The sequence below is a fragment of the Pyricularia oryzae genome, chromosome 4 (genome assembly GCF_000002495.2).
Source record: "Pyricularia oryzae 70-15 chromosome 4, whole genome shotgun sequence".
Lineage (NCBI taxonomy): Eukaryota > Fungi > Ascomycota > Sordariomycetes > Magnaporthales > Pyriculariaceae > Pyricularia > Pyricularia oryzae.
Genome location: NC_017851.1, coordinates 2,869,635 through 2,895,234, shown reverse-complemented (window position 1 = coordinate 2,895,234; position 25,600 = coordinate 2,869,635). Strand labels below are relative to the sequence as shown.

The following is a 25,600-nucleotide window of genomic DNA, read 5'->3' as shown; positions in this document are numbered from 1 at the left end:
ATGTAAGCTAGAAGCTTGCCGCCCGAGCTTGACGGTCACGCCGGGACGTTGGTCGCAAGAGAGAATGACGCTAAAGTGGAGGGCTTGGGTGGGACACGTCTCCACCGAATTGGCAGTGGAGGTGCAAGGTGACCAGCCATCCATCCATCTTTTGACATTGAATTTGTTGACCAGAAGGCTGTTCTAGACTAGGGACCTGTCTAGCGTTAAATTGGGCCTATCTAGCACTGTAGGAGGCAAAGTTACAGCACAAAGCACACACAAAGAGGGGAAAAAAAAAAAACGCACAGAAATAAATAGTTACCTAATTACCTAACTACTTAAGGTACCCAGGTACGTACAGAATCTACACATAATCCAGCTCGTCGTACAAGCGAGACTCGCCTCGGATACGAAAAGCCTTGCAAGACGCCAAGACTGAATTGATAAAACTTATTTCATTATAGCAAGCAAGTCATTATCCAGCCGTTTGCCACGATTCACCATTGCTTCGCGTTCTTTTTAGCATCCTTACCTCCCTGTAGAGTCCAATGCGGTAGGCCTTCTAGCGCATTGGCTGCCGATACAAACAGCTGTAATTGCCTGGCACTTAGGGCCTACGTGGTACTCTCACCCCCCAAGCACCTTGCGTTGTCGGCACCCAGTTTTCCCACCAATGAGAGATCCGAATTGAACACCGTGGGGGTCACGACACACCAGGGAAAGCTCCATCTCGACATCATTTCATGATCAGCCACTTTTTTTTTTGTACTTAAAGGTATCTACCTAGATATGACTACATTTCTCTGTTTGTGCATTGTTTTCTTATTAAACATAGTAAATTTTTTATATAAGGTACGGATATTGAAAAAAACCAGTCGCGTACCGTGGTTCATCAATACTTCCGCATCGTGAATAGTTCGTCAACAAAAGTGCTTATATCCCTTGCAGCCTCAACAGTCGACCCATTTGTCCCGTGGAACTCTGACCCGTCGCCCACACTCCCATTACTGGTCAAACTCGTCGCTCCTCCACTGTCGCCTCTGGTGTGCCCACTCCGTGGAGAGGCGAGAGGCTTCATCTCCACCACGTCTCCGTGCGATTTGCTCTTGCTGCCGTTGCCGCAGTTATTATTGGATGGCGCTGAGGCGGATGCTGCTGCCGCCGCTCGTGCCGCCGCTACGGAGCAACAGCTTCTCCTGGCCAGCCGATCATCATCATCTTGGGGAGAGACCGGGGCGCCCCCGTGCCGCCCGCATTTCCCACATGTGGGCAGACCAAGAGCTGTAACCCCAGTCATTGCCCCGTTTGTCCCCCCGACTGAACCGTGCGATGATGTCGCCCTGATGTCTCCGATACTGTTTGATCGGTCGCCGGCACCGCGCCATAGGCTCAATGACGAATTCGATCGCTTCAACGCCATCCCAGAAGAAGACACCGAAGACATCCTCTCCGGCATGCCAGCTGAGCCTGAATCTGGAATCTTGTCGCCGCGCTCGATATCTCGGGTTGCGGGTTCTGCTTTGCGCCAGTGCGTCCACATGGCCAACTTCTTTTCCGGCTTGTCCGGTGTCGCTGGTCGGCTGTTGCCTGGAGGTGTTATTTCAATAGCCATCTCAGATTGGTCGTCTTTCCTAGGCGAATCGAGCTTGGTGTATCTGTTGCGGCTTGACTGCTTCAGTCGGTTGTTCTCTTGCGCAATCAGGTGGTCAACCAGAGGCGCGATCTCGCGACGCACATTCTGGGCAAAGGCCGCCTGATGGGGCGAGCCCTTATATGATATCTGCTGCACCCTGAAGAGACCCAGAGGAACCAGCTCACACCTACTGTGATCAGAGAGCTTGTGAGAGGTAGGTATGACGATACGAAGAGCAATCATGGTGGCTGTTCTTGCTATGTTGGTTCCCGCCAGTGGACTGGAGGGAACCTCGACGACTTTTGACGTGACCATCGCCTCTGCCAACACGGGGTCGTCAACCCATCCTCGCAGTGTCCGGAGTGCATCGGCCAACTTCTCTGCAAAGGCTGACGTGTCCTTTGCCGATGGGATACCGCCGTTCCTGAGAACGTGCAGCATGGCGTTGATGCTCATGCGGTCCAGCTGTGCCAGGAACACCTTTTCCGACTCCTCCAAACTCTCAATCCCTTCCATGGCCACAGACGGGAGAAGATTGGTGGCTCCCTTCCTAGCCATGACGTCGAACTCAACCACTCCCGACTGTGATCGGATCCCGAAAAGCCCGAGATGAACCCCGGGCTCCAGCATTGTGTTTTGCTCCGTTTGCAAAGCCATGTTCCGCAGCTTAACCTCGAGCTCTCGTGTCCTGATTTGCATCTTGCTACTGATATTGTTGCTGACTTGGTGCAACTCTGCGAATCTGAACCCAGCAGCCTCTAGCGCCTCCATATCGCTGTTTGTCTGTATCTTCCGTACCAGGAAAAGCAATGAACCGCGAGGCGCATCGTGGCCGACTTCGACCCGGAACCTGAAACCTTTCTCGGCCAGACCTACATCAGCTGGGTTTCTTGTGGGATCGTCGCGAAGCCCAATGCTGTCGTTCTTTGGCGGGCCCAGTGGCGGGCCCCCAGTGTTCAATATCTCATCCCAGAGTACACCTAGATCCTCCAGGTTGATCTTGAGTCGGGCGGCCAAAGTCGCAGCCGTCACACAAAACAGTTCGCGAACGATGTTGTCGTAATCTTGGACGGGCTCGTGCTGACCAGTCACCAGTTGAATCCCTCCTTTGGCTGTACCATCTCGAGAGAGCTGGGCAAGGTGAGCCGACATTCCTTCCATAAGAGGGGCGACGCAATGCCAGTTCCTTGACACTTGGTACATCCAGTGGAACAACGGGTGTGCGTTGCTGAGGGCATCCCGTGGAGTCTTTTCGAAAAATGAGTCGGTGATCTTCTCGCAGGGTAAAAGACCGTCACGATTCACCAGTACTCGCCCTTGGTCGTCAAAAATAGCCGCCGCGAGCTGGATCTTCTGAGCGCGACTTGCGTACCTCTTCATGATGTATGCCAGGTATATCGCCATTGCTCCCATCAAGATGCTGGCACCCACCGCCTTTCGGAAATCGAGGGGTATCAGCTTGGTATCCCCATCGTCGTGCAAACATATGTATCTGAACTTACAAGACAGATGACGATTATGACGGTAGTGTTACGGTCCAGCTCGCCATTGCTGCCATCTCTCAAGGCGATGAGGCGGTAGTGAGTACCTCCCGATGCGCACCAATGCATGCCTGACACGGCACCAGCCAAGATGATCTCGGAAATGGTGCGTTTCCACCAGGCACTCGTCCAAGTGGCCCTAAACACGAAGAAGATGGCCAAGGCGACACTGCTGGCGACGACAGCAATAATGGCTGCTGCGATGACATTTCCGAGATCATACTCGCACGAGTAGTTGGAGATGCTAGCGTTTCCCAGATAATGCATACCACAGATGGCCAGCCCAGAGAGCGTACCTCCGATGCCGATTCGCCACCACGAAACGCGGTCCTTTGTTCCAGCTGCGACGAATGCTGCCAGCAAGACGAAGATGGGAACAAACAACGACAGCACCGTGAAGCTGCTAGAGTAGGATATCTGAAGCTGACTCTCCCCGTCCGCTATGATGATTGATCGGTTACCGACATAGTGCTAATTTCGAGGAGCAAATAAGTCACTATTAATCGAATCTTGAGGGTTGGAAAGATGCGGGGAGGTTGTTGTTCACAGCTCACCATTGACCAGATGGCGACACCACCCATCGATATTGCCGCACCGACGAGGAGCACATTGTTGAGCTTTCCAGTCTGCGCGGTGCGGCGCTGGATGAGCTCCAACGTCGTAGCAGCACCGATGAGACTGACGACGAAACTCAGGGCAATGAAACCGCCCTCGTAGGACCAGGGAACCAACTGACCATGCCACTTATCCAAAAGCGCGACACTGCCCAGTGTCGTATCGTTTGCGGACATCATAACAGAAGGACGCAAATTGACATGGGAGATAAGTGAGCGCGACGGATGTTACAGACCAAGTCTGCAAGTGTCGGCGCGTCTGTCAGGTCGTATGATCAATCGTATGACGAACAACGACGGGCTGGGTCGAGGTCTGTGGAGAAGATTGCAAAGTAGGGTCGTGGGGAAGGCGGATATGGACAATGTCGATCCAAGAGATTCCGCGCCGACCTTGGCAAGACTCCTAAAGCCGGCCATGGCGAAAGATGGGTGGTCCGCCAAACATGTATAGGCAGGAACTACCGACAGTAGCGGGATGACGGTTTGACTGTCAACGCCTTCGCCATTGCTTCTGCGCCTGGCCCCCCAGCCAGGGCAAGCCCCCCTATTCTAAGTGTACATTTGCTTTGTTGACGCAGATGGCCTCTTGCTTACGGATACAAAAATTAGCGGCGGCCGCCGGCTACACACACTCTTTTTTTCTTTCTTTTCTTTCCTTTTTTCGCCCTCTTCTAAAAATTACGCCACGCTTAAATGCATCCTAGTGAAGCTACGGACCTGACATCGGACGCTTGTCGGATACTTTGACATAATCCGGGGAAGTGCTATGACGTTAAAATGGAAACATCGAATTTGGGGTTGGAACAATGGGGTTTTTTGTTTATGTTTATTTTTGTTTTTGTTTTTATATTCTTTTTCGCTTTGTAAATAATTCATCCCATTACCATTGCATCGAGCCGCTGCGAAAATTGGCCGATATGCAGCTCCCCTTCCAGAATGTCTACGGTAGGGGTTTTTTTTCGCTGATTCCTTATCTCTCCCTCCTTTCAAATGAGAGCAAGATGCTTTTGTTTCATCTCTGCATATTCGCCTTCTCAGCTGGATAGCTAACCTGTATGCCACTCTTTTCAGCCGGGGAAAAGAGTTGAGCTTGCGGCTGAGTGCCGGTTGGCAGCCCCTGAGCGAGGAGCGAACTCTCTTGGCAAGCCGCCACACACTCCAGCCCTTACATAGGACCTAGACTAACACTAGAGAAACTAGGCCTTCCGGGCCCTGGGCTGAACCTGACGAGAATGCACCATGTCAGTTACTATGCTTGCCATGCCATCATAGTGCACAGGCCCCCTCCGGAAGTGACACTATCCTTTTTGACAGGTTCGAGATCTTAGGCGATCGTACCTAGATAAGACGGGAGCTTGAGCGTTGCAAATCCTTTTTTTTCTCCCTCTTCGCTTTATCAAAATCTACAACAAATTGATTGCAGCCTCAAAATCATACCTAAGCCAAGTTGGACACCTAATGCCTTACCTGGCTTTGTCTCCCTCTTACCTTTGCTTCTTCACTGTGGCGCACACTGGTGAGACTATCCCCGGACTGTTGGAGAAGTCTGGCCTAGACTCGTCCGGGCGAAGCGGCCCAACATGCCTGCAAACACCGGAGAGATGCTCCGGCAACCCGATCAACAGCTCTTCTCCCTTGCAGAGGTGGCTCTGCCTCCTCAAGCCCTGCCAAACGTGCATGTCATGATTGAGCGTACCACGTGGCGTCGAGCGTTTTAGTCAGGTGGCTGGGGGAGCTGTTATCCTGCTCGTAAATGCTTTTTTGTTCTTTGTATCAGGATATGGAAATAGTATGATTCCTATAAATATCAGTGGGCTTGGTCGTCGTTTTCGTGTTCGTTTTCAGGGAAAGAGGCTATGCAAGCAGGGCGGTTGGTGTTGGTGGCACTCTGATTATGAGCCTTATGGAGATAGAATTTTTCTTAAAAAAAAGTAGTACTAGGCAATAAAGAAAAGCCATATCCTGTATCACAAATATAAGCAACAGTCACGCACACGCATTTCCCCTCATGGCCAGAATCTGGATGCAGGCTTATGCGAATCGTCAATGTGGGACCCCTGGGAATCGCCATTTACGCAACGCTTGGCCCATAGCCTAGGTATAGTGTAACTGTTTCTCTTAGAAGTCTTTCTTTGTTCTTTCTCTTTTTTTTTTTTTTTTTTTTTTTTCGTTGGTTGAGGTATCTACAATATTTGGGTAGACCGAAGGTTATCAATAGGAAAAGTAGCCGTTGATTACCTAGTTGCTTAGAGCTGAATTAACTCGAATTATTCATATTCTATTGCATTTGTACTTTGAATATGTTCATGCGTTCCATGTCTTGTTCCCATTCTCAACAAAAAGTGTACGATTCGTATTAGATAGATTCGCCATATATGGGTTCTTTCTTAGCTTTCTATTATCGCATTTTATCTGTCCACCCTAATATTTCAGCTTTCTGTGTGTGTGGGGGTTTTTTTTTTTTTTTTTTTTTTTTTTTTTTTTTTTTTGCCATGAAGATCTCCATTGATTCGTTCATTCATTCATGTAAAAAAAAGGGCAACGACCATTTCGCCAGCAGTGTGTTAGCCGGTGTCGCCGCCATGGTCCTTTCCCCAACTGTTTACGCAGCACCCCTATCACCGCCACTGGCAACACCACTAGGGTCGGTGTCAACACGCCCGTCGTTGCCTGCCCCCACCAATACATTAGAAGAATCGCTGCTATTCGCGACTCAGACAGCTCAATCAAGGTGCCAACTCACACTAGTTGCAAGGTCGACGTGGTCCAATATCTGCCGCAAACCGAGAATTATAAACCAAGTCACGAGAAATATCGTGCTTGGCCGCTGAACAGAAAGATAATCACGCCCTTGAAAGTCGACTTTGACCGAGATTGCGAGCCGATCGGTTGGCTGAGTTATATTTATAAGCTTGAGGTCTGGTATTCGTCTCCTGCTGGTCTAGGCATATACTGCTGGAGCTTTGCAACCCAGGGGTGAGTTCATACGACTTGGAATTTCCAAGGATTTTGTCTGCCTTTCTGATCGACAGCTTGAGCCAAAAGGTCTCTTTCTGCCATACTAGGCATGAGCTTGTTCATCGTCTGTGCAAGCCAGTTTGAGCTAAGAAATGGCCAACGCTTTTAGAACAAATTGAAGTAGATGAGACATTATGGCCCATGTCCAGGGTCGATGACGGTGCATAGGTATGCGGCCCAGCAAGCAGGCTTTGCTATAAATATAGTACAGTTCTAATTTTATTGTACCTTCTCCGGGACCCCGTCTGACATGATATTACTTCCCTAGAAACCTTCGCGACCGTAAATTACAAGAGCATGCGGCGGGGATCCTCGATGAACTCCTTGATCTTGACCAAAAACGACACGGCTTCCCTGCCATCAAGCAGACGGTGGTCGTAGGTCAAGGCGAGGTACATCATTGGGCGAATCTCAATCTTGCCATTGACAACCACGGGCCGGTCCTTGATGGCATGCAGACCAAGGACAGCGGTCTGAGGAAGGTTGATAATAGGTGTACCCATCAGAGAACCAAAGACACCGCCGTTACTGATGGTGAAAGTACCACCGGCCATATCCTCAATGGTAAGCTTGCCGGCACGGGCCTGAATTCCAAAAACAAAAAATTGCAAGTCAGTATTATACGACCACCAATTAGTAAAAGGCAGGTAAGGATCATGGCGTACCTTTGCACCCATCTCAGCAATCGACTTTTCAATGGTGATCATGTCCATTGACTCGGTGTTGCGCACAACAGGGACAACGAGACCCTTCTCAGTGGCAACGGCAAGGCTGATGTCGACGTAGTCGCGGTAAACAATGGTGTCACCACCGTTGGGGCCCTCAATTGAGGCGTTGACGGCAGGGATGTCACGCATGGCGAGAACGGCAGCACGCGAGAAAGCACTCATGAATCCGAGCTTGACACCCGTCTTCTTCATCACATCGTCCTTGTACAGTTTCCTGAACTCCATCAGCGAAGACATGTCAACCTCGTTGAATGTAGTCAGGGAGGCGGCAGTGTTCTGCGACTGCTTGAGGCGTTCGGCGGTACGGAGGCGCATGCGGTTCATCTTGACCTGTGTTCCAAGTAGCAGTAGGTGTTAGCATAAAAGTACTATTGAAAGGGCGGCTGGGATTCCATGTGGATTCCAATGCGTACCCTGCGCTCCTCGCGGTTGCCCAGTGTAGCAGGCGATGACTCCTTTGCAGGCTGCTTGGTCTCCTTCTTCTCGGGCTGGGGAGCAGACTCCTGTTTCTTAGAGGGTGCAGGCTCCTCCTTCTTGGTAGGCTCGGGTTTTGACTCCTCCTTGGGCTCGGGCTTCTTCTCAGCCTGCGTCTCCTGAGGCTTCTCGGACTTCTTCTCAGCTCCCTCTGCCGGCGCACCACCAAGTTCTAACCTGATGAGGTCCTGTCCAACAACGACGGTATCCTCCTCGCTTGCAAGAAGCTCCTTGATAGTGCCGGCGGCTGGGGCATTGACAGCAACGTCGATCTAAAATCCAAAGAGATATTGACTGAGTTAATAAAGCTTAGGTCCACCAAAAGACTAGAAGAATAAAAGGCTGACGTATTAGGTCTTTGGGATTGTCTCATTGGTTCAACGCACCTTGTCGGTCTCAATGGTTGCAAGCTCCTCATCCTGCTCAACAAAGTCGCCAACCTGCTTTGTGAACTGCTTCAGGGTACCCTCGGAAATGGACTCGGCCATCTGAGGCACCTTGACGACCTGATCGGCATATGTGCGTACATGCTGGAAATGCCTGTGAAGCGGAAAACGGCGCAATGGCTGGCTGGTTGCTTGGCTGACGGGCACAAGGCGCGCCGCCGTTATAAGTCTTCGGGAGAACATTGTGCTGAGAGTTTTTGTGATCACGCAATTGTGAGTGATAGTGGTCCAGAGGGATTGGACGTGTCGCGTTATCAAACCAAAAAGGAACGGGGGAGGATGAGGTACACAAAATGCCACGCCGGCTAATGGTCAAAAAATCAACGGCTGGAAGGAGCTGGGCGCGTTCCACGATGCTGGCCCGTGACGACGTAACTGGAATTTCATTTCACGTGACTTCCCCCTTGATCGGCTCCGCAGCCCCCTCGCTAGCCAAGGTCTTTGATCCGGGACTGCCCGGGGCAATCAAACATTACAATAAACGTGCGCAGTTTCTCTACATAGTACATATAACTGTAACTTGAAAACTTGAATTCCATGACTTCTATCGAATGCACATTTGCTACTCTTTGTCTCAAAGCGTCCCCTGGCAGTATAATGCTGGCTGGCGACCCTCAAATTGAAATGGAAATTTTGAAAATTATATGCATTAACGACTCGGTTAAAACGGAATCTATCTGTGCAAGTTTGAGCCATCGCAACTCCACCGCAGACACACGCACTTTAAATGCATGTGCATGACACTTGATTGACGCGCAGCTGCATGACCTCACCCAATTGACTAGGTAGGTACCTACCTACCTAGGCACCTTAAAGTTTTCTACTGTCCTCCTCTTGTTGCTAACAGCCGTAACAAAACGGCCTAATTAAGCAGTATTCAAAGCAACGCTAGTATGCTACTGAAGGTGGGCCCCATATAACTGCCAGCCAATCCCCTCAGCCTAGATGACCGTCCCCCGCCGCCCGATATCGGGTTTGTTCGCATTGGATGTAACTACTTTGACTTGCTGATAAAGATTATCGCCATGATTCGAACTCTTCTTACGACGATCGCCAGGAACATTCGGCCATGAACGAATTTGGCAAAAAGCTCAAAGCCGCCTGCAACGAATATCGTTTCATGAGCTTACCTCATACCGCTCAACCATCATCAACTGACTGACCGGAAGTCACTCCCCGACAACATCGAAAGCATGCCGGCGCGGGCGGCGGGGGCGGGGGTGGAACTATCGCGGCTTTCTGCCTTCAAACCAGATCTCTACCACCGTGCTTGGTCCTCTATACCCCATCCGACACTGCCTCTTATAGCCACAGCTCACGAAAAATCCGTCACTGTCTTCTCCCTCTCCACCCTTTCTGCTCACAGTAATCTTACTGGCGGACATACCAGATCAGTGCGTTGCGCAGTGTGGAAGCCAAACCTACCATCTGGAAAGTTATGTCTAGTCACGGCAAGTTTCGACTCGACAGCCGGGTTGTGGAGGTGGGAGGGCGACGTTCCTCTCGAGGAAGGTACTAAGAAGGGTGAATCGACCGAGATTGATGTCACACGAAGGCGGAACAACAATGACTCGGATAAGGACAACGACGATGACTGGGAGTTCACATTAGTCCTCGAAGGACACGAGAATGAAATCAAGTCTGCTGCATTCTCCCCATCAGGCCAATATCTCGCGACCTGCTCGCGCGACAAATCCATCTGGATCTGGGAGGACGTTGGCGCAAACGAGGGCGATGATGAATGGGAGACAGTTGCTGTTCTGACTGAGCACGACGGTGACGTCAAGTGTGTCGCCTGGTGCCCCGACGTACCGGGTCGCAACATAAGCTCTTACAGCCCCGACGTGCTTGCATCTGCTAGCTATGACGACACCATTCGTATATGGCGAGAGGATGGGGATGGGGAATGGGCTTGTGTTGCCGTGCTGGAGGGGCACAGCTCGACGGTGTGGGGTGTACAATGGGAGCCGAAAGTGGACAACACCAAATTCCCTAGGCTGATATCTTGGTCGGCGGACAAGACAATAAGAGTGTGGACTCTTGAGCAAGATGATCCCGAAGCGTCGTTGTCCCAACCTGGGGCAGTCCAGTCGCCTTTCAAGTCAGGCCTTGGCGGCATACCAAACACGATGCGACGAACTCTCAAGGAAGAGTGGCGTTGTTCAGCTGTTTTGCCAAGTGTGCATACGCGCGATATTTATTCAGCTTCATGGAGCAAGAATGGCCGAGTAGCTAGCACCGGAAGCGATGGCAGTATCTTGGTCTATGAGGAATGCGCACCGAGTAACCCTTCAACCACGCCTGCAGACTTGGAGGAGGGAGACTCGAATGTCATCGTAAAACCAGGGGAGGCCAAGTGGAAAGTCCTCGGCAAAGTCTCAGATGGACATGGGCCTTACGAGATAAATCACATAACGTGGTGCTCACGATATGATGCGGGTGTAGAGCAGCGAGGAGTTGAGGAGATGTTGGTTACGACAGGCGATGATGGAATTGTACAAGCCTGGCAGCTGAAAGAATCCATAGAGTTATAGATAGGTAGTTCTGTACCCCTGGTTCAGACGCTATCGTCTACACAATCTATAACAGACACAGACTGAAGACTCATAGATATCCCGCGGCCGAGTTCTTGTGCCAATTACAGTCAGCAACTGGTCGACTACTGGCCAGGAGGCCCGGGACAGCAAAGCATACTGATACAGCCGGGATGTTCAGTGGGGTGCTCTCGCAAGGGAGCAGGTTGCAGAATTAGGGGGCTAAACAGGGGCTACACGCATATGCAAATGATTCAACGACCGATCTATGTGGTTGTTGATGAATTAGGGAGTACATGCAAGCGCTTTTTCTTCTTCTTCTTTCTCTCTCTCTCTCTCTCTCTCTCTCTCATTTCGATAGGTACATAGAAAACAGGTTTCTTTTTTCCCCGTTCGATTCAATTGGGTGTACGCATTCCAATGGTGGTCATGGTAGTGCAATCAAGGCAGAGAGATGTTTGTCAGATTGACTTCCTGTCTGTGCTTTACCAGTCCTTGATGCGTTAGCCCCTTTTGTGGCTTTGTACACGTCGTCGGCTGTGGCTTTTGATGGGTTGTACCGGCTTTTATTCGTACTGTAGCAAAAGGTACCCACTTTACGGTTATTTAGCAAAAGTCCATGGTCACATAGCCAGTCCCTTTTTTCGCCGATTATTTTCGCTCCTTTCCTATCCCATCACCAAAATTCTTAGGCGTCGCGCCAAACAAATAACAATGCTTCGCATCAACCGGACCGTCCGGAACGTCCGGCCTCTTGCCTCTCGGGCGGCGGCCAGGACCGTTCCGTGTAGCCGTCGTTGGCATGCCACCGATAGCTTCCTCACTGGCGAGAGCGCCGACTACCGCGACGAGATGTACAACCAATGGAGGAAAAACCCAGAGAGCGTGCACATCTCATGGCAAATATATTTCAAAAACCTAGAGTCGGGCAAGATGCCCACCGCTCAGGCCTTCCAACCCCCTCCATCAATTGTGCCCAGTGCAACTGGCGGCGTTCCAAGTATCGCGGCCGGCTCTTCTTCAGAGGTTACAAACCATCTCAAGGTTCAGCTCCTCGTCCGCGCATACCAGGCCCGCGGTCATCTCAAGGCCAATATCGACCCGCTCGGCATTCGTAACGAGTCCAAGGGCGGCTTTGCCATCAAGCCCAAGGAGCTCAGCTTAGAGCACTACCAATTCACCGAGGCAGACCTCGACACCGAGTACTCGCTTGGCCCCGGTATCCTGCCGCGCTTCAAGAAGGACGGCCGCGAAAAGATGACACTGCGCGAGATTATCGCTGCTTGCGAGAAGATATACTGCGGCTCATATGGTGTCGAGTTCATCCACATCCCTGACCGTGAGAAGTGCGACTGGCTAAGGGAACGCCTCGAGGTTCCCCAACCATTCAAGTACTCGATCGACGAGAAGCGCAGGATCCTCGACCGCCTCATCTGGAGCTCTCTCTTCGAGATTTTCCTGGCCACAAAATACCCCAACGACAAGCGTTTCGGTCTCGAGGGTTGCGAGGCTCTCGTCCCTGGTATGAAGGCCCTGATCGACCGTAGCGTCGACTACGGCATCAAGGACATCGTCATTGGTATGCCTCATCGTGGTCGTCTCAACGTCCTGAGCAACGTCGTCAGGAAACCGAACGAGTCCATTTTCAGCGAGTTTGCCGGCACAACTGGAGCCGAGGAGGGTTCTGGCGACGTCAAGTACCATCTGGGCATGAACTTCGAGCGCCCGACTCCCTCAGGCAAGCGTGTGCAACTGTCCCTGGTTGCCAACCCTTCGCATCTTGAGGCCGAGGACCCTGTCGTCCTCGGAAAGACCCGCGCTATCCAGCACTACAACAACGACGAGAAGACTCATCGGACCGCCATGGGTGTTCTGTTGCACGGTGACGCTGCTATTGCCGGCCAGGGCGTTGTCTACGAATGTCTTGGATTCCACTCCCTGCCTGGCTATTCCACTGGCGGTACCATTCACCTGGTTGTGAACAACCAGATCGGTTTCACCACCGATCCTCGTTTTGCTCGCTCGACCGCCTATTGCACAGACATTGCCAAGGCCATTGACGCACCTGTCTTCCACGTCAACGCTGATGATGTCGAGGCCGTGAACTACATGTGCCAGCTTGCCGCTGATTGGCGTGCCGAGTTCCAACAGGATGTTATCATCGACCTCGTCTGCTACCGCAAGCACGGCCACAACGAGACCGACCAGCCCTCGTTCACCCAGCCGCTCATGTACAAGAAGATCCAGTCCAAGGACAGCCAGCTTGAAACCTACATCAAGAAGCTCATTGAGGACGGCACCTTCACCAAGGAGGATATTGAGGAGCACAAGAAGTGGGTGTGGGGAATGCTGGAGGACAGCTTCTCCAAGTCCAAGGAATACCAGCCTACCTCCAAGGAGTGGACTACTTCGGCCTGGAACGGGTTCAAGTCCCCCAAGGAGCTCGCCACCGAGGTGCTTCCGCACAACCCTACTGGTGTCGACAAGCAGACCCTGCAGCACATCGGTGAGGTTATCGGCTCGGCACCTGAAACCTTCAACCTGCACCGCAACCTGAAGCGTATTCTCACCAATCGCACCAAGACCGTTGTCGAGGGCAAGAACATTGACTGGTCGACTGCCGAGGCTTTGGCCTTTGGTTCGCTGGTCACTGAGGGTCACCATGTGCGTGTCTCTGGTCAGGATGTTGAGCGTGGTACCTTCTCGCAGCGCCACGCCGTCTTCCACGACCAGGAGACCGAGGACACATACACCCCCCTCCAGAACGTCAGCAAGGACCAGGCCAAGTTTGTCATCTCCAACTCGTCCCTCAGCGAGTTTGGCGTGCTCGGTTTTGAGTACGGTTACTCTCTTACGTCACCCAATGCCTTGGTCATGTGGGAGGCCCAGTTTGGTGACTTTGCCAACAATGCCCAGTGTGTGATTGACCAGTTCATCGCCTCGGGTGAGGTCAAGTGGATGCAGCGCACTGGTCTTGTCATGTCGCTGCCCCACGGTTACGACGGTCAAGGTCCCGAGCACTCTTCCGGCCGTCTCGAGAGGTACCTCCAGCTTTGTAACGAGGACCCCCGTGACTTCCCTACTGGCGAGAAGCTCATGCGCCAGCATCAAGACTGCAACATGCAGATCGCATACATGACTACCCCTGCCAACCTGTTCCACATTCTCCGTCGCCAGATGACGAGACAATTCAGGAAGCGTAAGTCAATCTTTACTTGTTTACTTGTTAATCTTACTTACAGGACGCCTTGCTAACCCTCATGCAGCATTGATCATCTTCTTCTCCAAGGCTCTCCTGAGACACCCTCTGGCGCGTTCCAACATCGAGGACTTCACTGGTGACTCTCAGTTCCAGTGGATTATCCCCGACCCTGCTCACCAGACCGGCGAGATCAAGTCCAACGAGGAGATTGACCGTGTCATTCTGTGCACTGGTCAGGTCTACACCGCCCTCCACAAGCACCGCGCCGACAACCAGATTGACAACGTCGCCATCACTCGTGTTGAGCAGCTCCACCCCTTCCCTTGGGATGCGCTCCGTGAGAACCTCGACCAGTACCCCAACGCCAAGACCATTGTCTGGGCTCAGGAGGAGCCGCTCAACGCTGGTGCCTGGAGCTACACACAGCCCAGGATTGAGACTCTGTTGAACCAGACTCAACACCACGACCGTAAGCACGTGATGTATGCTGGTCGCCACCCCAGCGCCTCGGTCGCCACGGGATTGAAGTCGGCACACGTCAAGGAGGAGAAGGAGCTGCTGGAGATGGCCTTCAGCGTCAAGCAGGACAAGCTGAAGGGCGAGTAGAATAATTCAACCTCGGGGCGGGCTGTGATATTAATAGTTCCTTCTTGTGTTTTCTACCATCCGGTGGTGTATTCTTTTGTCAGGGTTTCCAGAGCCCCTTGTATGCATATTTATTTTATTTGTTTAATGGCTTTCAGCGTCAAGCAGGACAAAGCTCAAGGGCGAATAGAAAAATTAAAACTTTTGGGTGGCTGTGCATTCATTATAAGGGTTTCCAGGGCCCTCTTTATGCATATTTGTTTGTTTGTTCACTATACTACTCCCCATTCTTTTGAATTAACACTTGACTTTGGTGCGTAGTTACGCACCACAGCTCGATGGTGGTGACTGACGACATATACTATGTTCTCCGGCTGCAAGATGTACCACGTGGAAAGACGGTCAAGTGGGGCCGTGTTGGTCAAACTACTCGATAGTTGCTGGCGGATAAACTAGTGTACGAGGTACTTCAACGTGCGGGAACAGCACACATTCGGGATGTCTTGGAACGCTTTAGGATTGAATACTTTGTGGTAGACTGACGAAGTACCCGTAGATGCAAAATAGGTCTGCACGACGCAACGTGACGTCGAGGTCTACACGCTAGACTAGATTAGGCCCTCGAACAAGGATTTAGCTTACAGAAATAGTTTACAACCTGAACACCGTTGAGACAATGAGCAACTTGAAGTATTATCATCAACAGGCCGCGAGTTTTAGATTCTAGTAGAGCATGGCTGTATTTACTCAATGCAGTTGAAAACACGCCGCTTGCTCCCAGCAACACAAAGAAACAAAGCAAAGCGATCCTCCACGTCCACTACTGATCAAGGAGCTTCCCGACACAGTTCCCAGTATATTAAGCAGATTCTCATGGATAAAAGCAATCGGCCTAGTTGAATCGAAGGGTATAAGGACTGTTGCTTAGTACATCGCCCTGTTGGTAGGTAAGTGAAACCGAAGGCCATTTGCCTCAAGGTTCATGTAAGCTATAAAAAAAAAACAAAAAAAAAAACACTCCATAGAGATCAATCATCTCAGTCCAGTTCAACAAGAGAAACCAACAGTAGTGTCGTGCCTATCATCTACCGTAGCCCTCATCTGTAAAAACGCAACCAGCCCAACGCCCCATGCAAAGCCAGCAACAAAGAAATACCGCGAGAAAAAAGGCCCAAATTGATGAATTGAAGGTCTTGTACCCTTCAGTAACGTAGTTCCAAGGCGATGCAGCGCCCTTGGTCAGTGATAGTGAAAATACCCGTCGGGTTGACTCCGGGATATATCAGTCGCTCTTAAGCATACTCTCCACCAAATCGCCCAAGGGTCCCCAGTAGTCCTTTCCACTCGCCAAGCTGTGCTCGTCGATAAACAATACGTATTGCTTGAAGCTCGTGTTCAGGTGTGGCTCCAAGCCGAGCTCACGAACTACTGGGTAATGGTGGCAGTAGATGTGAGCGTAAACTCGGTACATGCGCTTGAAGATCTGGCGAACAAGAGATGGGAATGTCTTGGGGAATGGAACACCGATGCGACTGGGCAGAACCTGCTCGTTGTCGATGCTGCCCTGAACCCATGCCATCAACTGTTCGATGTATGCTGGGGCAGCCATCTTTGTTGGCCTCTTGAAGTTTTCGTTATCCTGCCAAAGGTACTCGAATCTAATATTGCTTCGTCAGCGGAGAGTACAAGGAGCATCGTTGCATTGGGGACAACTCACTCATCGGTCGCCTTCATCTCCGGACATGTCTGCGGCGAGCAGAACTCTGTGATGGCGCCGTACAGCAGGTTGATTTGATTGTAGAAATCCACCACTGCAACTGGCTGTCAGCGCTGCGCCATCCAGATCTCACTATCAATCCTCAACCAGTCGGAAGTACTCACTGTTGACAGCAAGCCACTCGTTCTCATCCTCACCCTCCGGAAGCTTCACTACCTTCCTCAGGCTGCCACCACCCAGGGTTGCCTCGGCATATTGTCGAAGCTGGTAGCTCGTGGCGCCGCCTTTGCCTGCTGCCCTGGGTCGGAACTGATTCCTTGTCCGATTATTCCTGGCGCGAGCGGTTTGTAAGCCCTGGCCCTTGTACACAGCGTCCGGTATTTTGATCTCGGGAGTAGCTATTGTTGTTCCCATAGCGCTGGGACTACCAGGCCAGGCAGAGCCTCCATTCGATGACGGTTTGGACATGATGGCGGCGGGGGGTAAGATGGGGTGTTCGGAGGAGAATCGAATTGATATTGAGGTGGCACCACTAACACTGTTGTCAAAAAGGCAGACATGCTGGCGATGGGCACTTAAGTGCGCGCGGGACAGCGATGTGTCTCGGCTACCTGTGAGCTTTCTTTCCGATGATTAGTCGTTCCAGCCGTTGCTAGGGGAAAAGCCGACATCCTTTGGGACGGGATGTACCTTGAATTGTTGTGATGCAGTCCTAAATCAAGCAGCACAATGATACGTAGGGACTTTGAGCAAGCTTGTCAAGTGCTCGGAAAGCCGTTGGCGGAAGGGGTTGATTATCTGAAATATTTATGAATGGTCCGTAGTTGGGATGATGACGATACAAAGCATGGATGTTTACATGTACCCCTTTGGGCTTGGTTGCCAGGCGTTCGTCGATGAGATCCAGCTGGGCCCGTGGGGTGCGGGGCATGCATCCCTGAACTTACTGCCCCCTTACCCTGCACTGCAGTCTGAAGAGAAGCTAGTCACAATCACGTGCGTGTATCGTGACCTTGCACGTGACTGAAGTCCGTTCCCGAAGAAGCCCGACAAAGCTTTGATGGTCGATGTTTTGACGTGGACCTCGCCGGCGACCCATTGAAGGAAGAATCATAAAACCACCTCTCCACAAACCGCACATCTGTCGCCATGCTGTCGAGACAAGTCATCCTCCGCGCTTCCAGGGCTGCCGCTCCCCAGCGGGCAATTGCCTCGCAGGTCCGCTTCTACGCCGCCGCCCCGGCTGCCGCAGCCAACGAGAACGTCAAGCCTCCGGTCACCCTCTTTGGCATCGACGGCACCTATGCCACCGCCCTTGTACGTTTTGACCCAATTCAGGTCTCGCTGCCGACGGGATGGCTCAATTGGTCGGGTGGAGAAAGACGATTCGATACGGACTTTCGCCATTTCAATTGGGAGCTCAATCTCAATTGAGGCTGTTGTTCGAGAGAAACATTCCCTGCTTTCGATGTTGCAGAGTCTCCACCTTGTGAAGCTCCGTCGAACTTTTCTAAGATGGCTTCCAAGGCAATCGCTTGCCCGATATCTCATACCGGACGATCATTCGAATGACCCCAGCGTCGTGGCAGGAAGAGCTTCAAGCTGACAAGCTATGTCTTACAAATAATAGTACACCGCGGCCGTCAAGACCCAGTCGCTCGAGCCTACCGCCCGCGGCTTGTCCCAGCTCGAGCAGCTGGTCAAGAAGGACCCCAAGCTTGCCACCATCCTCGGCGCCCCGACCCTGACTGCCTCCGACAAGAGCGCCATCGTTGCTGAGCTCGAGAAGTCGTCGGGCTCCAGCAGCGCCGCCGTCAAGAACTTGCTCGAGGTTCTGGCCGAGAACAACCGCCTCGGCCTCCTGCCCGAGGTTTGCTCCAAGTTTGGCGAGCTGATGAGCGCTGCCCGCGGCGAGGTTGAGATGACTGTCACCAGCGCCCAGGTATGTTGTGGAAACTCGTCTTTTTATGCTGCGATGTGATGGCATTGGCATGGGCATCATGCATCGAACACTCGGATGCGCAGGACAATCAGGGAGGGCTCTCAAACTGACATGTTTACCAACAGCCTCTGGATAACCGGACACTGTCCCGCCTTGAGACTGCTGTCGCCAAGTCGAGCTACGTCGGTGCTGGCAAGAAGCTCAAGGTCACCAACCAGGTAGGCAACGAACTCTTCTTCCATGCTCCCATTGCACATATGCTAACAATATCTCATCTCAAGGTCAACCCTGACATTGTTGGTGGGCTTGTTGTTGAGGTTGGCGACCGGACTATCGACCTCAGCGTTTCATCCAAGCTGGCCAAGATGAACAAGCTCCTCACCGACGCCCTGTAAAGTAGATTATCACACACAAAAGCCTCTTTCCATTTGTTGTCGCCATATAATCATTGCGCAAGAGCACGCACAATAAAGAAAGGCGGAACTTGTTCCAACTTGTACGAGAGTAGTAGAGGAGAAGGTAGAGAAACGGTACGACGTGTTCATTGACAACCTGGCCATGAGAATGTCGGCTTAAAACCTTTGCCTTTGCATTTTGTCTTGGTGAACAAAGTCGTGATACACGTGTAAATGAGGCTGTATGACTTCCGGGATGCTCGAAAGTGCGAAAGATAAATTTATCTATACTAATCCTAGCCACTATAACAGCCATTACCACCGTTGTTCCCAATCTTTAATTCTGCTTCGTGTACGTATAGGAGATCAGGTAGACCTGCATCCTTTTCCTGATGCCCAAACCTATCTTTTTAAACCATGTCCTGTCGTGAGTAACCGTCTACCTGCTTGGCCCATGTTGTGTGTCGAATCCAGCCAAAGAATACCTCTTCAACATTCCAGGTCTCGATACCGAGTGTGGCAAGTCAAACACTTCCAGACCAAAGGCGCCGTCCCATCCTAATCGGATGCATGCGTCTCCAGTTCATCCTCCTGGTCCTCCATGTCCCGGTCGTTTTTAACCTTCTGCAACTGTTCCGAGATGTAATGCCGCATAGCCTCGTCAGCCTCTTTCTTTTCGCGCATCAAGTCCTCGTTTTGCAGGACTTGCGACGCAAGGCCACCAGCCATACTGGCGGTGACTGATGGGCGCCGGGTTGTGGCTCCTGAGTGACCGTTCAAGTTCACAACCGAGTCGCTGCGGTTGCCAATCGAGCGACCACCTATGGACGAGCGACGACGCAGCTGCGGTGACGACGGTGTCTGCGGCCGCCCAGAAAGGCCGCGGTCAATAATGTCATCAAAGTAGTGCCCCATGGCCACCGAGGGTGTGCGCGGTGTTTGTGGAAGACGGCATTTGAGACTGTAAGAATCTGTGTTAGCAATGGCTGAAGAGAGTAGGAGTATGAAATCAAGCATCCTCTCCGGTCTAACTTACCCAGTTTCGTGGATCATGCGAGCAATCAACCCCGTCCAGCCACACTGATGTGTGGCACCCAAGCCACGGCCAGAGTCGCCGTCAAAGAACTCATAGAACCACAAGTGATCCTTCCAGTGCTCGTCAAAATCGTGCATATCACTGCCGCCATTAATGCTCCTGCGCCCATCGTCCCTACGAGCGAACAGGTGCGTAAGGCGGTGTTGCAGCTCCTCGGCCACATGTCCAAGATGCATCATGTCGCCTGATCCTGTGGGACATTCAACCTTGAACTGCGGCCCAAAAAACATGTAGTAGCGCTGCAGCGATTCGATAAGCAGATGGTTGACGCACAACCAAATGGGGCCACGCCAGTTGCTGTTGCCGCCGAAAAGACCACTGTCCGAATCTCCAGGAACGTACCCGACCGAGAAGGTCTGGCCGTTCACCTCCATTGAGAAGGGATTCTCCTTGTGGTATTTGGACAATGAGCGGATACCGTGAGGGCTCAGGAACTCGTCCTCATCCAGCATGCGGTTCAAAATCTTAACCAGGCGATCCTTGCTGACAATGGAAAGCAGGATGCGGTCGCCTTTTCCACGTCTGGCTATGCTCGCCATGTTCCTCTCGGCCACATCATTGCGGTGTGTTACAAACCATTCCACCCTCTTCTTGAATGCGGGCAGCCTGTTGATGAGCTCAGGCTCAATTGTCATGGTGGCATACAGTGGAATGAGCCCGACCAGAGATCGCACGGGTAGCTGTTGGATCCAGGGGCCTCCCCACGAAATGGCATCGTAGTAGAAACCGTCCTGCTCGTTCCAAAGCGACTTCTCATCCTTTTGGCCAGTACGGAACGTCATGGCGTCGCTGATGAGAATAAAGTGCTCAAAGAACTTTGATGCCATGTCCTCGTAGATACGCCTGTGCTTGGCCAGCTCCAAACAGATGGCCAACATTTGGAGACAGTAAAACGCCATCCATCCTGTGCTGTCGGCCTGCTCGAGCGTACCACCGGTGGGAAGTGGCTCGGACCGGTTGAAAAGCCCAATGTTGTCAAGCCCAAGGAAGCCACCCTCGAAGACGTTCTTCCCGTCAACATCCTTGCGATTCACCCACCACGTGAAGTTGAGAAGCAGCTTCTGGAACACGCGCTCCAGGAAGTCAAGATCCTGCCTCCCATACATCTTACGCTCGATCTTGAACGTCCGGAAGGTGGCCCACGCATGGACTGGAGGGTTGACATCACCAAAGTTCCATTCGTAGGCCGGAAGTTGGCCATTGGGATGACAGTACCACTCTCTGGTAAAGAGATCGAGCTGTTTCTTGGCAAAGTCCGGGTCAATCATGGCCAGGGTAATGCAGTGAAAACTCGTGTCCCAGGCAGCAAAGAAGGGATATTCCCACGAGTCTGGCATAGAAAGAATGTCGTCGCAGTGGAGGTGCTTCCACTGACTGTTCCGAATGTCCTTTCTCGAAGGAGGGGGTGGCGGCTGTGTGGGATCGCCATTGGCCCACTGATTCCATATAAAGTAGTAATGCTGCTTACACCACATCATGCCAGCAAAGGCTTGCCTCTGGATATTGCGGAGATCATCCGAAATAGGCAAAGGGCTGATCCTGTAGTAGAACTCGTCGGCCTCATCTTTCTTCTTGTCGACGATGTAGTCAAACTCCTCTTCGTCAAAGTAGGCCATGTCCTTTTTGGAGAAACGGAAACGAACAACTGCACATTCGCCGGGTCCGACTCCTCCTGCCTCGTTGAAGGTGTAAGAGGCAGCAGCCTTGGTTCCTTGCTGGCTAGGGTTGATAGCAGCCTTCTCACCGTCCACAATATAGCGGTGGAAGGCGTCCTTGACGTACGGCTGGGGGTTCTCGCCCTCGTACAAAAGCTCGAAGTTGGTGTCGTTCTCGGTGAACATCATCTGCGGGAGAACGTCGTCCCCACTGGGCCCAGTGCCTGGAGATGGGGAGAAAACGCTGTATCTTTCACCGAGGGTATAATGGGCTGACTTAATCACACCCTCATCATGTGCCTTGACCGATGGCTTGTTCTCGGGCAGCTCTCGACCCCAGGCCCAAGTGTTCCGGAACCAGACATGAGGGATGATGTGGAGCGGCGCGGGATCAGGACCACGATTCCACGCAGTGACGCGGAAAAGGAGCTCTTCGGGGTCGTCATCCTCCTTTGCCACTTCAATGAAGATGTCCCAGTAGCGGTTGTCGTCAAAACATCCGGTATCAACAATCTGGTATTCCTTGTCTGTTTTCCCACGCTTTCCATTCTCCTTGATAAGGTCTTCGTATGGGAAAGCTTTCTGTGGGTACTTGTACAAGTACTTCATGTACGAATGCTGCAGTAGGTGTTAGCTTGCAAATTATGGTGCGTTACACAGCTGAGGGCTTGGCAAGTTCTTACTGTCTAAAAAGCAATGATAATATTAGTAGGGTTATCTTAGTAAATAGGCGGTGCAACTCTGTGCGCGGGGTTTTCGAACTTACAGGCAGGTTGTCGAGGTGGAAATGGGCCTCCTTGATGCTCTCGCCATGGTTTCCTTGAGGGTTTGAGAGACCAAAGAGACGCTCTTTGAGGAAGGGACTAAGGGGCACAATCGGGAAACCATTAGCGCACTGATTGTCGTAGGGGTGTGTTGTGTAATGGGATATTCCAGCTAATAGCTTACTCTTGCTCATTCCAGAAGGCGAAGGCAATGTTCTGGATACCGTGAGTGTCGCAAACTCCGGCAATACCATCCTCTCCCCATCGGTAGGCTCGCGATCTTGCATGGTCGTGGGGGAAATCTGGTCGTGTCCACTGACGTCAGCGTCCCGGTCTGATGTTGACCTTGTTGTACAGCTTTTTGGAGCTGTTTGCCGAGGCAGCAATCGACTTACGGCTCCAAGCATCGCCATCAGGGCTGTAGTCCTCTCTCACTATACGAAGATCGAGCTGTTAGCAAGGAGTGACCCCCCAAAAAACCATTTCGCTCATGATGGAAAACTGTGCACCTGTAGCCCATTGTCTCTCAGCCACGTAGGAACCCCATTTCTTCCAGTACTTCTTTCGTTGGCGATCCTCTTTGAGACGCTTCTCCTCCTCCGTAAGGAACTCGTGGCCCTCGAACACGACCATGTTGGGCTATGACTTTTGTCGTGGGGTTTGGAAAGAGGAGTGTCGATCCGTCTAGGAGGCCACAGCGCGGGTCAATTGGGTCTTTGGCGGGGTCGAAAGCTTCAGGGATTTTGTATCATGGTAGGACGGACAGGTCTGTAGTTTTTGTTGCCCAGGCTTGGAATGGTAAAGATGAAGAGGTGTAAGAAAAAAATCTCTTAAGAAGGATTGCCCCTGAAAAGTCAAAGTCAATAAGTTCTAGTCTACTGCGGCCTACGCAACGGAGGTAAGTAAGGTTGATAAATCGAGGTAGATTTCCTGGCTTCTACCGAGTTCGCAGGACCTACGTAGGTCGTTACTAAGGGCAGTGGAGCTATGGGCACTTCCAGGCGGAGCTAGTGCACTGGAGGAGGAGCTAGGGGATACTGCACGCGGAAGCTAACAAATTACCTCCATTGAAACCCCCCGACGTTGCATTGCTCAAGCTTGCAAGCCGTCATCCACAGCTGCACCTTACCGGGATCCAGGTACCTTTCCAACAAAAAAAGAAGTTTCCGTTTCAGTTGCCATGTCGTCTGATAGCACGGACACACACCCGAATTCGCTCTGCAGGTAGGAACCATAAAAGAGAGACATCGCAAAACACGGCCCAAGCGACATTACCCGTCACTATGCCTGAGGTAGGTACGTGGTGCGTCAACATTTATTAGTCCCGTTGTCAAACAAGACAGACACTCGCCGCTCAGGCGGGACGTCTGCCGCCAGCCAAACCCTAGGACAGCTTGCCCGCTTATCTCGATGAATACCAGCTCAAGGAGGTAGGTGTAGTAGTACATGCACTTGCCGTGCTGAAGTGGACACTTTCCCTGACGTCATTCCATGCACATGCACCAACCATACCCCTGGGTGCCTGGCCGCGCGATACGGTAGATAGGGAAAAAGCGGCTATCACGTCTTGTCCTAGACAACACATATAACAATACTGCTCTGCTGCTAATAAGAATCGAGAAACCACTACGACAAACTCCCTTTGGCTTCCGTCACGGCTGGCCGCCACTAGTTTGTGTCTGGGCCTGTCCATCAATAGGAGGAAAGTCCTGATCGACTGTGGCGTCGTGCTGCAAAGCTTGACCACCTTGGGCTTCTGTAGATGAAGTCCTTCCAAGTTCCCATGGCTTCTTTGGTGCAGTCATTTTGCCAACGGGCTTGACGTTCTTTGGGAGTGTGCAGTAAAATGCATTTAGTTAGGTAACAGTTCACCTGAAGTCAGAGCAATGCAACCAAGAACCGATTAAAATTATCAGTCGGGGTGTCTCTTGCACTCACGGAATCTCGAATAACTGTATCCGGAATCTCGCGCACTCCAGGCACCGGCTGGTTGTTCTGGACCGCGGCGATGAGTTCGGCAAAGTGGGCTGGGTAAGGGGCGGCTCCAGTGCCTCCATCCCCACCAACAGATGCGTGGGAAACGCGCAATGGTTGGGCCGGCGCCGCCTGCTGCCAAGCGGGGTCTGGGGGAGGCGGCACATACTGTTGCGCGACCGCCGCGACCGCGTCTACCGCGTTGGCTGGTGGTATGCCATCAAGTGCTGAAATTTGTTCGCGTGCCCAGTATAGAGCAGGAAGCACCTCAGTGTCTGTGCTATTTCTGGCTGTCGATGCTGCAGCCCATTGCTTGTAGGCCGAAAAGTCTACCCGTGCGTTGCGTGCTTGCTGGTAGTAGAAAATGCGAGCATGGACAGCCAGGTCGGTATGGGACGGGTCTGGGCGGAGCTTGTCAACGCCGCCGAGGAGAGCGATTAAGCCAGTCTAGAGAAAGCAGCAGAGTTTACAGAAATGCTGTCTCAGTCCTGACTCCATCTCTGTCGTTTTCGTCATTCGTCTGGCCGGGCCTGGGCCATCCTCGACTGCGGGGACTTCACTTTACCAGTGCTGCAAACGTACCAGGAACACCGAGTCTTCTTGCCATGGGTAGCTGTCAAATTCGGAGAAAAGTCGCTCATCCTCGGATTGGTGTGGCTGCTGCCCTGCGATGGGCTGTTGTGAATGGTTTTCCATACTGCGCACTCTGTAGATTTAGCCCAAGTTTGGTGTATGTGACATGGATATGTTAGTCGGAGACTGTGTTCCGAGAAAGATGTGCGTAAACTTGTAAAACCTCCAGGCCGGTTCGTGGGTCTAATAACAGCTACTATAAAAGGAAAGGCTACTCAAAATCCAATGGTTCCTTCTTGGGTAGGACTGCCCGGAGTCCAAGGCACTAATAAGTGGTGCGTACAGCATCTTCAGGCGTAATGGTACCCACCCAAGATACTTCATCTGAACCTTCCTATCATTGATAGCGCCTCAACGGTGACCTGGTATCCATCCATGTATGGACCTGCACAACCGGTAATCCACTACCCACCGTAAAATAACAGATCTCTGTTTGCTTAAGTTGCGCTACGGAAGCTCGTGATGAAAGCACGTAAACATCAAAGTACCGGTATGATGCTGTCGAAACACGGTCAACGGCGTTGATTGCAACAACGACTCAGTAGGTACCTTACCTCGGTACCATGGAAGCTACCTGGATCTGCCTAGACGTGACTTCAATTGGGTCTAGGTCAAGGAGTGGTTAGGTTAGCGCCTGCTGCACGCAATCGGTGGGCTTCCTGTAAAA

At 51.9% G+C, this 25,600-nt stretch overlaps 9 protein-coding genes across 9 annotated transcripts; 3 read left to right on the top strand and 6 right to left on the bottom strand.

Moving 5' to 3' along the window:
• Nucleotides 1-710: 710 nt before the first annotated feature.
• On the bottom strand, nucleotides 711-4,002 carry MGG_03148 (uncharacterized protein). The gene is made up of 3 exons (XM_003716800.1): nucleotides 3,711-4,002; nucleotides 3,118-3,627; nucleotides 711-3,049 (listed from the first exon to the last, which is right to left on the bottom strand). Exons 1-3 carry the CDS (start codon nucleotides 3,948-3,950, stop codon nucleotides 875-877), a joined length of 2,925 nt encoding a protein of 974 aa, XP_003716848.1. The 5' UTR covers nucleotides 3,951-4,002; the 3' UTR covers nucleotides 711-874.
• A 1,164-nt stretch (nucleotides 4,003-5,166) lies between these two features.
• Nucleotides 5,167-5,478, bottom strand: MGG_17137 (uncharacterized protein; the record flags this gene model as incomplete). Its single annotated transcript, XM_003716799.1, has 2 exons — nucleotides 5,259-5,478; nucleotides 5,167-5,173 (listed from the first exon to the last, which is right to left on the bottom strand). Exons 1-2 carry the CDS (start codon nucleotides 5,447-5,449, stop codon nucleotides 5,167-5,169), a joined length of 198 nt encoding a protein of 65 aa, XP_003716847.1. The 5' UTR covers nucleotides 5,450-5,478.
• Nucleotides 5,479-6,831: 1,353 nt separating this feature from the next.
• Nucleotides 6,832-8,782, bottom strand: MGG_03149 (dihydrolipoyllysine-residue succinyltransferase). The gene is made up of 4 exons (XM_003716798.1): nucleotides 8,377-8,782; nucleotides 7,930-8,262; nucleotides 7,454-7,846; nucleotides 6,832-7,372 (listed from the first exon to the last, which is right to left on the bottom strand). Exons 1-4 carry the CDS (start codon nucleotides 8,617-8,619, stop codon nucleotides 7,076-7,078), a joined length of 1,266 nt encoding a protein of 421 aa, XP_003716846.1. The 5' UTR covers nucleotides 8,620-8,782; the 3' UTR covers nucleotides 6,832-7,075.
• Nucleotides 8,783-9,405: 623 nt separating this feature from the next.
• On the top strand, nucleotides 9,406-11,362 carry MGG_03150 (cytosolic iron-sulfur protein assembly protein 1). The gene has a single exon (XM_003716797.1). The coding sequence runs from the start codon at nucleotides 9,630-9,632 to the stop codon at nucleotides 10,968-10,970; it is 1,341 nt and encodes a 446-aa protein (XP_003716845.1). The 5' UTR covers nucleotides 9,406-9,629; the 3' UTR covers nucleotides 10,971-11,362.
• Nucleotides 11,363-11,569: 207 nt separating this feature from the next.
• MGG_12767 (2-oxoglutarate dehydrogenase) lies at nucleotides 11,570-14,998 on the top strand. The gene is made up of 2 exons (XM_003716796.1): nucleotides 11,570-14,169; nucleotides 14,237-14,998. The coding sequence occupies exons 1-2, from the start codon at nucleotides 11,685-11,687 to the stop codon at nucleotides 14,776-14,778; spliced, it is 3,027 nt and encodes a 1,008-aa protein (XP_003716844.1). The 5' UTR covers nucleotides 11,570-11,684; the 3' UTR covers nucleotides 14,779-14,998.
• A 576-nt stretch (nucleotides 14,999-15,574) lies between these two features.
• Nucleotides 15,575-17,309, bottom strand: MGG_03151 (maintenance-ploidy protein mob1). The gene is made up of 5 exons (XM_003716795.1): nucleotides 17,165-17,309; nucleotides 17,012-17,085; nucleotides 16,639-16,805; nucleotides 16,475-16,568; nucleotides 15,575-16,415 (listed from the first exon to the last, which is right to left on the bottom strand). The coding sequence occupies exons 2-5, from the start codon at nucleotides 17,032-17,034 to the stop codon at nucleotides 16,040-16,042; spliced, it is 660 nt and encodes a 219-aa protein (XP_003716843.1). The 5' UTR covers nucleotides 17,035-17,085; nucleotides 17,165-17,309; the 3' UTR covers nucleotides 15,575-16,039.
• Nucleotides 17,310-17,550: 241 nt separating this feature from the next.
• On the top strand, nucleotides 17,551-19,201 carry MGG_03152 (ATP synthase subunit 5). The gene is made up of 4 exons (XM_003716794.1): nucleotides 17,551-17,791; nucleotides 18,105-18,416; nucleotides 18,542-18,634; nucleotides 18,698-19,201. Exons 1-4 carry the CDS (start codon nucleotides 17,624-17,626, stop codon nucleotides 18,809-18,811), a joined length of 687 nt encoding a protein of 228 aa, XP_003716842.1. The 5' UTR covers nucleotides 17,551-17,623; the 3' UTR covers nucleotides 18,812-19,201.
• MGG_12766 (uncharacterized protein) lies at nucleotides 19,005-23,252 on the bottom strand. Its single transcript, XM_003716793.1, has 7 exons — nucleotides 22,836-23,252; nucleotides 22,722-22,760; nucleotides 22,511-22,628; nucleotides 22,329-22,425; nucleotides 22,246-22,248; nucleotides 19,848-22,180; nucleotides 19,005-19,772 (listed from the first exon to the last, which is right to left on the bottom strand). The coding sequence occupies exons 1-7, from the start codon at nucleotides 22,957-22,959 to the stop codon at nucleotides 19,370-19,372; spliced, it is 3,117 nt and encodes a 1,038-aa protein (XP_003716841.1). The 5' UTR covers nucleotides 22,960-23,252; the 3' UTR covers nucleotides 19,005-19,369.
• Nucleotides 23,253-23,978: 726 nt separating this feature from the next.
• Nucleotides 23,979-24,996, bottom strand: MGG_03153 (uncharacterized protein; the record flags this gene model as incomplete). Its single annotated transcript, XM_003716792.1, has 3 exons — nucleotides 23,979-24,152; nucleotides 24,265-24,747; nucleotides 24,883-24,996. 3 exons carry the CDS (start codon nucleotides 24,994-24,996, stop codon nucleotides 23,979-23,981), a joined length of 771 nt encoding a protein of 256 aa, XP_003716840.1.
• Between the last annotated feature and the right edge of the window lie 604 nt (nucleotides 24,997-25,600).